This window comes from Myxine glutinosa, chromosome 1, assembly GCF_964187855.1.
Source record: "Myxine glutinosa chromosome 1, kmMyxGlut1.1, whole genome shotgun sequence".
NCBI lineage: Eukaryota > Metazoa > Chordata > Myxini > Myxiniformes > Myxinidae > Myxine > Myxine glutinosa.
The window spans coordinates 148,405,898-148,419,095 of NC_136261.1; the positions used below are offsets into that span (position 1 = coordinate 148,405,898).

The 13,198-nt window shown below is 46.9% G+C and overlaps 1 protein-coding gene across 3 annotated transcripts in view; it reads right to left on the reverse strand.

The window, feature by feature from the left end:
• LOC137429608 (importin-7) overlaps window positions 1-13,198 on the reverse strand; it is a 154,222-nt gene that overhangs the window by 76,076 nt on the left and 64,948 nt on the right. For all 3 annotated transcript variants that reach the window (XM_078777984.1, XM_078777982.1, XM_078777985.1), the window contains 3 exons: window positions 7,916-8,081; window positions 407-567; window positions 38-166 (listed from right to left, as the gene is read on the reverse strand). In XM_078777984.1, coding sequence (XP_078634110.1) covers window positions 38-166; window positions 407-567; window positions 7,916-8,081 — 456 coding nt within the window. The remainder of the gene's footprint in view (window positions 1-37; window positions 167-406; window positions 568-7,915; window positions 8,082-13,198) is intronic.

A 13,198-nucleotide genomic window follows, 5' to 3' on the forward strand; every position in this document is an offset into this window, starting at 1 on the left:
TTAAATCTCCACATTTTGTGAGATTTAAGGTAACTACCTCCTTATGATCCTCCACGACAGATAGGATGGTGTCAATGGTGCTGAGAATGCCCATAGCTGTCAATGCTTTTTCATCACAGTTTTCATCATCCTCCCCACTTTGTGTCACTTTTGTAAAAGTCATGGCCTAGAAAGGTACAAGTATGGAGAGCAATCAAAATTCCTGCACATGGAAAATTAGCACCTAAAATTCCTGCACAGCTAAAAAAAAAATTTTTTTGATATTGCTATTTTTTTGATTAAAAAAAAGAAGAAGATATTGCTTGCACAGTGTGTATCTCATAATAATTAAAATGTTCAAATATGTGTTTCTTAGTGTTTTTAACCAACACTCAGATTCAATTATTCAAGATTAGGATATACCAACCAAGTCCTGCGTCATTTCAACAGCGATGGGTGTCACGTCTTCACCGTATTTGCAAATCATCTTTTGCACAACATTTGTCAAGTCTTCATTCTCAGTCTCTCGGACAATGTGCAGCATCTCCTGAAGTACCTGCCGCACATGGGGACGCATGGACTCCTTTGCTGGAAAGCAAGAGAACACAATTGCATAATTAATTACCAATGATGACTTGAAGTTAGATATATCGAAAATCCAAATAAAATGGTCATGCCTTGATCGATTCCAAAAATCTCGATTGCACATTTTAGACACTATCTAGCAAGGATGGATATCATGTCATACAAATAAAGAAGGTGCTTCAGTCCTTAATGGCTTCTGGGCTAACTCCTCTATATTAATATGCCTACGATTGTGTAATCAATGGAAAAAGTTAACATATACTAGTAACTGGAGCAATTCGTCTGCGTCGCCAATATGACTCCATGTAATCCCTGCCCGTGGCAATGGGTAGATGCCCTCGTTGACTGTCCTAAAATAAACAAGTTTGATTTTAATCCCTTCAGCTGTTCTCAAGTATCACATTTTTACCAGACATGACAGGTTTCACATGAATCGGTGAAGGGATATTTTTTAAATATCGGCTTTCAAGTTAATATGGCTGCCAAACCACGTGACATATGACATTAAAAAAAAAAAATGCACACTCTGCATATGTATGGGTAGGAGATCACGGTTGTGAAGTTTTGTGTTGATCGGATAAGGTTCGTTTTTCTATCCAAGATGGTTGCCAAACCACGTGACCTACGATGTCATCATTTTCAAACTATATGCAGCAATGGTGTGAGATATTTGTAAAGTTTCGCATCAACAGGGTAAGCGGTTTCCCAGACATAATTATTTAATATTTTCCTTAAATCCAATATGGCTGCCACACTATGTGACCGATGATTTTTTTAAAAGTTTTGACCGGTGGTGTATATATTGTTGCGGATCTCGAGCCCGTCGACGTACTGAGGGGGGATTAAGCCCTGCTCCCCCTCGAGCTTCAGGTCCACGAGGCCGCTACCCACTCTACACTCGTGGGGGCGGATTGCTGAGCAATTCCAGCCGCCAAACCCGCAGCTATCGCGTGGCAGGGTTTCCGGTCACAACCCGAGTACCTTCGATACACACGCCGCCGCGAGGACGGGGGCTGGACCTCACCCGAGTCACGCTGGTCTTTAACGCCGAGCGGTTTGCGTGTCCCGTAACTTGTGCCGTTAATTACTATGAACCCGATCGAGCGGTTTTAGCTCGTGCAATGCGAGGCCAATGGTGAAGGGACGAAAACGGCCAAGCTGGAAACAAAGCACAGGTTTATTCACAAATGTACACTGGTGAGAGAAAAGGGACACAGAAGAGAAACTTAACCACCTTACTTACGTTTCCCAGACAAGGACCCTCTGAAGCGTTCGGGGAAGGGGAGGAAGAAGAAGACGCGCACAAAGCGCGGCGCTTGGTGCAGTTCGCCCTGGTCGGCTCATTGGGCGGGTCCCCCCCAAGGATGTTCGCGGCAGGGACGTGGGCCTCAGTCGTGCACGAACGGGAATCCACGCAGCGTGTCCCGAAGCCAGCGGGGCAAAAGCGCACGTGCAGGGAGTCCAGGCAGGGAGATCGTCGGAGTACAGGGCCAACGAGAGTACGTTCAGAATCCTGGGCTAGAGAGCGCGGGGGCAGAGAGTTTGAATCCAGAGAGGTCGCCCTGCCTGAGCGCGCGCCTTCCAGAGGGGTTTCGGGGGTCCGGACCGAGTCTTATAGCCCCCGGAGTCCCACCAGAATGTTCCAAAAGCCTCCACTGGCCGCCGGGGGTCACGTGTTGTGATAGCCCCTCATCAGTCACTCCCCTTAGCTCCCATTGGCTGTTTGCTGCTTACCAGCCACGCCCTCCAGCTCCTCCCTCGGGCCTGCTCGACTTGTCCTAGGCCCACCACATGGCATTCCAAGCTCCAATGAGGCCTACCCTTACTTTACCTGCCTCAACGCATACTAACACTTTGTAAGGAGACTATACTTCACATTTAATAAGAAATAACTGACTAAGTGAGGCTACATGTTGTGGTGCAACTAACTAAAAGGGGGGGTTGCCTTTATTCCAAAAAACACAACAATATATATATATATATATATATATATATATATATATATATATATATATATATATATATATATATATATATATATATATATATATATATACAGTGGAACCTTGACTTACGAGTTTAATTCGTTCCGTGACCGAGCTCGTAACTCAAATTGCTCGTATCTCAAATCAAATTTCCCCATTGAAATGCATTGAAATGCTATTAATCCGTTCCAGCCCGCCAAAAACCACACCAATTTTTTTTTAAATATGCAGTATATATAAAAATATCTCGCGCTTTATATTTCACCTGTATGCAGCATACAAGTTGGCAGGATGGCCTGGACTGGAGGTACGCACACTTGACTCTAAAGTCTAAACTGTCCAGCCTGGGTTTGAATCCCGACCCAGCTATAACCTGTCATGGGTGAATAACAGGCAGGGTGATTCATCAATGTGTGTACCGCTAAACTGGGCGCCCCGTTTGCGTCCCATTAGTTGTTGGATGTTAAGGATCTCACCGTGTTTTCCACAAAGAGAAGGCGAGCTATCGCCGGCACTCTGAACAAGTTGTGGCCTGGCATGGCATGAACATGAAAACATGAACATGAAAACATGAACATGAACATGAAATGTTCGACATGAACATGAAATTTTCCGAAATAACCAAAATGCGAAAACAAAAACGCAGCGCTATACGACAGAGATACGTACTGTACTTGAACGGCAAGATAACCACGTGACCAGAACCTACCTGGCGGCGTAAACTCGAAATAACCAAAATGCGAAAACAAAAACGCAGCGCTATACGACAGAGATACGTACTGTACTTGAACGGCAAGATAACCACGTGACCAGAACCCACCTGGCGGCGTGAACTCGAAATAAGCAAAATGCGAAAAAAAAAATGCAGCGCTATACGACAGAGATACGTACTGTACGTGCACGGCAAGATAACCACGTGACCAGAACAACCCACCTGGCGGCGTGAACTCGAAATAACCAAAATGCGAAAAAAAAAATGCAGCGCTATACGACAGAGATACGTACTTGAACGGCAAGATAACCACGTGACCGGGTGGCGAAAGCTCGTAACTCGGATCTCGGCTCGCATCTCAAAGCAATAAACTGCCGGAGCGACGGCTCGTATCTCGAAAAACTCGTAAGTTGGGGCACTCGTAAGTCAAGGTTCCACTGTATATAGATATATATATAAATTATAGTTTTAATCGCCATGCCTAGTCGAAGACACACAAACTTTCGAGTTAATCGCTTCAGTGGTTTGGGGGAAGATGTTTTAAAGGTTTTAGGTTAAATTCAATATGGCTACCAAACCATGTGACCTATGATGTCATAAATTTACGATTTCAATACAAATGGGTCATAAATCATGTGCTTGCAATTTCAGATTTTTAGAATTAGGCATTCAATTAAAGCATTTATGGTTGGTATACCACTTCATCGATGAAGTCATCATTATGCTTTTGTTCCCCATTTGGAGTACTTGCCAATGTGCCAAGTTTCAAATTTTTCCATTCAGCGGTTTCCGAGAAATAATTTTTTCATTCTTCGCGTTTAATCCAAGGTGGCTGCCACACCACATGACCTATAAAAAAAAAACCACCTTTAGAGGCCATTTTTCCCCGCAAAGCGGGGGTTGGCCTTTTTCGGGAACCGTGGTTGTTGTTGTTTTTGTTGGTCCCATTTTTTGAAGCAATGTTTTACGGCCGGATGCCCTTCCTGCCGCCAACCCTTTTTGTCGCCTTTTACGACAAGCAGGGAATTACCAGTGAACTGGTACTCAATTAGCCGACCTCGGAAGGATGACAGTCTGAGTCAACCCCCCTGGCGTTAATTCAGCGATCGACCGGGATTCGAACCCAGGATCCTAGGATCCTAAGCTGGCACCCTAGCCGCTAGCCCAACACCAGGCATAAACCTGGTGTTGGGACCACATGACCTATGATGATGTCACAATTATCAAAAAAATTCTACATGGGTGTTGCTCCTACCCTGAAAGTTTCATCTCAATCGGACATGCAGCTGCTGAGAGATACGATGTTTAGCCTGTACGGATGGACAGACGTACGTACAGACGGACGGACAACCCGAAAAGCATAATGCCTCAGGCTACCTTTGGGAGTGGGCGCATAAAAAGGCCGTAACAAATGACGGATTGGAACAGTTCACGGCGCAGCCTCGTGAGCATGCCAAAGTCTGAAGCCTCAGCCTAGTTTTCGGCATGCTTATACCTTTACCTCCACCACTGAAGGTGGATGGAGATTGTTTTCACCCCTGTCTGTCTGTGCACAAGATATCTCAAAAAGTTGTGGACGGATTCGGGCACAATTTGGCGGGGAGGTAGCGTTTGTGACATTGACAAAATGATTAGACGTTCATGAAGATCCGGATCCGAATCCAGCTAGTAAAAAAAAATTTCAGTGATTCTTCACCATTGGGAGATGGGGCCAAAAACTATATAAAGCAGGATATCTCAAAAAGTTATGAACAGATTTGACAAAACTTGGTGGACAAGTTGGGTGTGCGACAAGACCGAATCGATTCGATTTTGTTGAAGATCTGAATATGGAATCGGATACGAGAATTATTTAATTTTTAAGTGATTCTTCACCATTGAGAGATCGGGCGAAAAGCGATATACAACATCATATTTAAAATAGTTATGGACGAGTTGTAACTAAACTTGGGGGATGAGTTGGTTAGGTGATAAGAACAAGGCAATTCGATTTTGGTTCAGATTCGAATCCAGATCTGGCCTATCAGTGGGATACAAAATAAACTGTTCAGCATGGCGAAGGTATGCCCTCTATCGAGTGCTGGTCGTCTTTATTTATTAGACATCCCACGGATGTAAATGAACACTCGTTTTACTCTGCACGCATTGCACATCACGTGCATCAAATTTCACCTGCCTGCACCTTGTATTAATTGTTATTTTAAAACAAACGCTTCTGTACACCACCCTTAATTTGGTTTGGAAGTCACCATCTACAATTTCAATAGAAGAGACAATTACTCTTGTGGAAAATGTTTTTCGAGTTTGTTTTATCATCAAAAATAGACAATGGTGAACACACATTTGTGTTAAAAGATTGGACTTTAAAACCTACCCTTATGAAGGGGGACAGACATCTGAACAAATACACAAACTGACAAAGTGCTTTATATGGTAGATGCTACGTTTGTATGGAGAAGAGGTCGGTATGGCTACATTTGTCAGTAAGGCTTTAGACACGGTTGTTTATAAACAGCCCCAAATGTATCGATTTGGATGACTGATGTTACTTTCCTTCATTGCTGTTGCAAAACCAATGATATAATTATAATCTACCAGGAAAAGTACCCGGCGTTGCCGGGTAACAACTAGCCGCATCCTAACGGGAATATGAAGAGAGGGGGAGGAGAGGAGGGAGGAGAGCAGGGGGGGGGGGGGGGAGGAAGAAGAAGAGGGTGTGGAAAGGGAAGGGAAGGAGAGGGAGGGAAGGGGGAGGGGGGTTGAGGGGAAGGGAGAGGGAGGGAGGGGAGGGTTAGTACAGGATATCACACAAAAATGCGTACGTAAAAACAAAAAGGGAGCTCCGTCTACTGTAAGTGTAACGCCATGGCTTGCAAAAGCAGCCTGAACAGCATTCACCAAATGGTGGTTAATCCTATTCAAAAAGGGTGTTACAACACAAACTTCCCATGCCTTGTGACTAAGTACACAGGTATTTCTGACTTCATTTGTAAAGCCCTCACCAAGCAGCTAAGCACTCCAGCAAGCACTCCAACAAAATGGGCGATAAGGACCGGCTGGCATGGCAAGCGATAGCAAGCTGATTGCTTCTGGCTGAAATGGCTGAGGAATTTTAAAAACAGATCGATTTCAAGTAGCAAATTATGTGGAAACCACTGAGAGCAGACAAATTCAAAAAAAGGGCGTTATAAAACCCAAAATTCGCCAGCCTTGTGACGAAGTACACAGGTGTTTCTGACCATTTGTAGAGCCATCACCAAGCAGCTTAAGCACCATTGAAATGGGTGATAAAGAACGGCTGGCTTGGCAAGCGATAGCAAGCTGATTGCTTCTGGTTGAAATGGCCGAGGAATTTAAAAAACAGATCGCAGGTACAGTGCAGTGACACCCCATCCCATGGAAGTATGAATCAAGTTAAAAATTATTAAGTTAAAAATAAATAAAAAAACTAACCCCAGAAAGAGAATGACAGCCTCACTTAAATAAATGAATATATACACTTAATTCTAAAAATCACTAGATATGGTAAATTTTGTCAGATTTCACTCCAGATTTATACATTTATTTAGTCTACAGGATCCAATCCTCATATCCAAATCCAGATTTTGATGATATGCTTCAATTATGTAATGATCATTGATCGTGTTTCCAAGGCAAGGCATGTTTGAATAGGCCGAAACAAAATGGCAGCTTAAGAACCCAGTGAGTGGCAGTGGGCTGACCAAGATGGCGGGCTGCCATATTGGTAAGGCTTTTTGGGTTTTTTCTTATGAGCACCTCGTTAATCATCTTCAAAAAGGGTGTTATAACACACCCAAACACCCAGTTTTCAACATTGCAATCTGTTGGAGGCCCAGCTGTATTTATGTAAAGTTTGGGGCCGCTAGGTTTCAAGATTTTGGAGTTATGGAGGAGACCGACAGACGTACGGACAGACACTGCCTTGTCATTATAGATATTCTGTGGATATATGATAAAAATTGGAAATGCAAATGTGTGACAAAAGGTTGGCGAGCTCCAATTTGTCACCTTATGAGGAACTGGCTCAGAGGCTTCAAATAATAAATCACTTTTGGAAATCTTCACATATTCCATGTCAAAGACTGTCGATAATCAAATTGTTTCACCACAGATGAACACCTCCCTCTACTCTTGGCATATTCCCCTTGGCCCAATCTTCTTGAAATCCGTTACTCCCCTACCCCATTCTCATTTTCTCACTCAATTTCATAATTCTCCCTTACCTTCTGCTTGGCATTGTCAACAAGAATTGTAAAAAACTCCTTATACAATTATGCAATAGGAAAAGATTGATGCCAATGATCGACCCAACCCAAACGTCTGTTAAGTTCATTCAAAGATTTTTAAACATTGGCATATGCATGCCAATTGAATATACACAAGAAAACAGACATCGATTTATTCATTCGAAGGTCAAGCCAATCAACGAATAAGTAGAGCTTATACAATGATAAAAATCTAAACATTTTTCAGCATTACACTTGCAATGGGAAAGAATCAAATTTAATGTCATTCTCACTTGCCAAACAAAACTCCTACACACCTTAGAGTTCAAAATGAAAGGAAATAAAAGGTTGTTGTGATGGTAATCATTACCATGGACACTTTATTTCCCTCGAATTTTTGTTCTTACCTTCATCATGACAACAAATTAGTGCCTGGAGTGCAATTGCTGCCTCCACCTTAACGGGCATTTCCTGCTCTTTGACAAGGCAGTGCTGGATGTTATGGAGCACCATGTGTAGGTTTGCGCTATTCCGGAATCGCACTTTGCAGAAGTAGTGCATGGTCCAACAGGCCTACGGAAAAACAGACCACATCCGTGATAAGTTATGATGTTCATTTAAATGTATGAGTACAATAATCCATGGAAAACTTGACCAGAATTTCAATTACATTTGTAATTGATCCTCGGTCTATTACCAGTGGCATTTTTAGGGGGTAAGCACAAAAGCTAATCCTAATATATTGTGTGTGTATATATATATGTGTGTATGTATATATATATATATACGTATATATATATATATATATACACAAAGAATTAAGTTAAGCACCCCTACACAAAGAATTAAGTTAAGCACCCCCTAATCCTGTCCTGAACCTGAACCCCCTCGAGCACGTTTGGGACATGTTGGGACGACAAATTGCGAAGATGGTCCCTCCAATAGCCAATCTGGATGAATTGGAACGTGCATTACATCGGGAATGGAACAACCTGTCACAGCAACGCATACGACGGCTTACAGGGTCTATGAGACGTAGGGTTGAGTCAGTGATCCGATCACGTGGGTCCTACACACGTTATTGACGCAAAGATCGCTAGAGGTCTTCTCAGAACAATGACTGTACGTTAGAAAACATAAACGTCATCCACACTGTCCGTGATGGACCTATAGCTCCATACTTAAATTGAGGTGAAAATATGCCTAAAATTCCCAAAAATTTTCACCTTAAATTATTCAGAATAAAATATTGAAAACGGCATGATTGTTATGTTTTTATGTGACCATAATATCACTTCTCCAGAAAATATAGCAATATCATGGGTATATTACACTGTTTTGACGACAACAAACTTGTAATGTGCGAGGTTGTAAAAAAACGGGGGGGGGGGGGGGGGTGCTTAACTTAATTCTTTGTGTATATATATATATATATATATATATATATATATATATATACATACTAGCAGAAGTACCCGGCATGGCCGGGCGGGGGAGGGGAGGGGAGGGGGAAGGGGAGGGGAACGGGCGGGAGGGGAGAAGAGGGGGAGGGGGAGGGGGAGGGGGAGAGGGGAGAAGAGGGGGGGATGGGGAGGGGGTGAGGGATAGGAGGGTGAGGGATGGGGGGAGGGGGGAGGGGGGAGGGGTGGGAGGGGGGAGGGGGAGGGGTGGGAGGGGGGAGGGGGGAGGGGGTGGGAGGGGGGAGGGGGAGGGGTGGGAGGGGGGAGGGGGGAGGGGGAAAGGGAGGGGGGAGGGGGAGGGGGAAGGGGGAATGGAGGGGGAACGGGGAGGGGAGGAGGGAGGGGGGAGGGGGGAAGGGGGGAAGGGGGGAGGGGAGAGGAGGGGAGCTGGGGAGGGTGAGGGATGGGAGGGTGAGGGATGGGAGGGGGGAGGGGGAGGCGGGGGGAGGGACCCGACAGAAGTACCCGGCATTGCCGGGCGGGGGAGGGGGGAGGGGAACGGGGGGGAGGGGAGAAGAGGGTGGGGAGGGGAGAAGGGTGGGGGGTAGGGGGAGAAGGGTGGGGGGTAGGGGGAGAAGGGTGGGGGGTAGGGGGAAAAGGGAGGGGGAGGGGGAAAAGGGAGGGGGATGGGAGGGGGTAGGGTGGAGGGGGAGGACGGAGGGGGGAGGGGGATGGGGACGGGGGATGGGGGATGGGGGAGGGGGGAGGGGGAGGGGAGAGGGGGGAGGGGGAAAGGGAGGGGGAGGGGAGAAGGGTGGGGGGTAGGGAGAAGGGTGGGGGGAGGGGGAGAAGGGTTGGGGGGAGGGGGAAAAGGGAGGGGGAGGGGGAAAAGGGAGGGGGAGGGGGAAAAGGGAGGGGGAGGGGAGGGGGTAGGGTGGAGGGGGTAGGGTGGAGGGGGAGGATGGAGGGGGGAGGGGGATGGGGGAGGGGGAGGGGGAGGGGGAGGGGGGAGGGGGAAAGGGAGGGGGAGGGGAGGGGGAAAAGGGAGGGGAAGGGGGGAAAGGGAGGGGAAGGGGGGAAAGGGAGGGGGAGAGGGGAAAGGGAGGGGGAGAGGGGAAAGGGAGGGGGAGAGGGGAAAGGGAGGGGGAGAGGGAAAAGGGAGAGGGAAAAGGGAGGGGGAGGGGGAAAAGGGAGGGGGAGGGGAGAAGGGGAGGGGGGAGGGGGAGGGGTAGGGTGGAGGGGGTAGGGTGGAGGGGAAGGGAGGGGGAGGACGGAGGGGGGGGGAAGGGGGGGAAGGGGGGGGGAAGGGGAGGGCCAGTCAACAATGACGTTGCAGTTCTCATGGTCGGAGAGCAGCACAACAATCGCGACATAGTCCTGCATATTCGCAACAGCACGAAGCGGGTTTTGGAGACTCACCGATCCTGTGACGTCCTCCAGTACCGGCGTTGCCGGGCGGGGGAAGGGAGACCTGTACATTCCCAACCCGTACATTCGCCCTCTCGACTCAAGCTCACTCGGACAAAAGCCTCGCACAAATTACACCGTGAAGGCCCAATGGTCATGTCTATGCCACAAATCACGGGCGCACTGAATTGAAAATATATAGAACGCTCATACTCCGTGAAAAGTGAAGCCGCCGTGTCGCCATCTTGGTCAGCATGACTCGACCAACTCGCTTCGCGGATCTCGTTTTGTGCGGCAATAAACTGCTCCAATCGGTTACGGAAGGGTTGTGGAAAGACGTTTCACAGCTGTTTCAAAGACATTTAATTCATATCGCACACAATCGATACAAAACACGATCGCATAAAAGGTGAAAAAACGTGTGACGTGTGACGGGATGGAACATCACGTGATCGCTCTGAGCGAATCAGTCTGGCGGCGGGAATGGAACATCACGTGATCGCTCTGAGCGAATCAGCACGCTGCTCTGGAACCGGCTGAGATTAGCGGGTACTTCGCTGAAATGCGCCGAGGTAAATATGAATAAAAAATATGGATCGTCAAATATTTTGAGTTCGGCCATGTTCGTCCCAGGCTCAATGGCCATTTCTATGCCAAATATCAAGCACGTAAGCCTCTCCGTTTAGGAGTCTATCGGTAACATTACACACACACACACAAACTGTGTTTTATATATATATAGATATATATAATCGGGAGATGAAATGAGCCGCGGACGAAGCTTCAGGACGGTCGATCTTTCATTCTCGACAAGCTTTCGACCAACAAAGGTCTTCTTCTTAGTCATCCCCAAGTTCAGCGGAACTTTGAACTTTGGGAATTCTGATAACGTATATATTGTTGCGGATCTCTCGAAGCCCGTCGACGTACAGGGTGGGGGGGGGGGGTTAAACCCCCTTTCCCCCTCGGGTCTTCGAGTCCACGAGGCCAGGAAGGAGGAACAGGTTTATTTACAACGATACAAGTCGAAAAGACACAGAGCAGGCTTAAGCAGTCTTAACTTATCCCCCAGACACGGGCCCACTCACTCACGCAGGAAAAGGAGGAAGGACAGTTCGCGCTCCAAACGCGCCTTGACGCCGGTCGCTCCGGGACAGCTCGCCGGGCGTGGCCCTCAGATGTTCACGGCACGTATGCTGGGAGCGCAGGCAGGGAGATCACGCGTCTGTGGCCCGGAATTGATCGTCTCCACAAGCGCGATTAATACAGCCGCAGAGCGCAGGGCACAGGGAGAGTTCGTGTACAGCGAGGCTATAACAAGCAAGGGACTTCACTCGTGCTGCGACAAACGCTCGGCTGGGAGACTCACTCTGACTCAGGGGCTGGGGGACTCTATCTCACTCCTCAATCACCATGAACCAACCACGAACCAACTCTCTCCCGGGGCGACTGATGCGGGGGGCTCGGGGGCAGGGTCTTATATGGCCCCTCCCCAGCCTCACCCGAATGTTCCACGCCCCTCCTCTCGTTGCCGTTGTGAGCCACTCCCCTCGGGTCCTGATTGGCTGCTCGCCGCCTACCGGCCACTCCCCTGCAGCTCCTCCCTTCGGCCTTGCCAGACTTGTTCCAGCCTAGCACGTGGCATTGCAGCTCAAAGAACACCTAACTCACTGGCCTGCTCAACGCAAACTAACACAGGAAAGGAGACTACACTTACATTTACTAAGAAATAACTGAACGAAAGCGAGGCTACATGTTGTGGTGCAACTACCTACGAGGGGGGTCATCCTTTTTTCGCAAAACCGCAACAATATATATATACTTACTTTTTCCACATGCGAAATTTGCATTTATGTTTATTTAAATTACTAGGGCATGCCCGTACTATATATATATCTAAAATTATATCCCCCCCCCCTCTATTTACATGAAATGGTTTGGTCCATGAAATGTTTTGGTCCATTCGCAACGCCAAAGCGAACGGCGAACGCTTTACATGAAATGGTTTGGTCCATGAAATGTTTTGGTCCATTCGCAACGCCAAAGCAAACGGCGAACGGCTTGCGAGTACAGTGACAATCCCCCCCCCCCCCCCCCCCCCCTCTATTTACATGAAATGGTTTTAATTAGTTTTAAAACATAGTTTAACGCCAACATATGGCATGCCCGTACCCGTACTATCCGTAATGGCGCACGCTCTCACAGGAGCTCCGGAAGGTCGCATATCGCAGGAAAGCGAAAGAATCGCAAATTAGTTTTAATTAGTTTTAAAACATCGTTTAACGCCAACATAGCGCCAACATAGTTTGCCGACGGGAAATAAATGAATACGCTCTCAAATGTGCCATCCGAGGCAGAGTCTGTTCGCCACGTTCGGCACACGTGATAGCTCGCTGCTCTCTGATTGGTTGAATCGTTTTTTGGACATAGCTCGGTAACTACTTCTGCGATACAATGGACGACAAAATGTAAATGTTTCATGATATTTGTTGTATTATATCACCTTTATCTATCAATATTGTTGAAATGAAGTTCAAATAGCTGTATGTTGAAATGTGTTGAAAAAAGTCAAAACTTTACATGGGGTGTACTTACTTTTTCACATGACTGTGTGCGTGTATACACACACACACACACACACACACACACACACACACACACACACACACACACACACACACACACACACACACACACACACACACACACACACACACACACACACACACACACACACTAAACATCACACTTTGTATTTCAGGAAGAGTGGGCGAGTTATTACTGGCATCCTGAATATATTACTGGCATCGTGAATATTACTGGCATCGTGAATATTACTGGCATCGTGAATATTACTGGCATCGTGAATATTACTGGCATCGT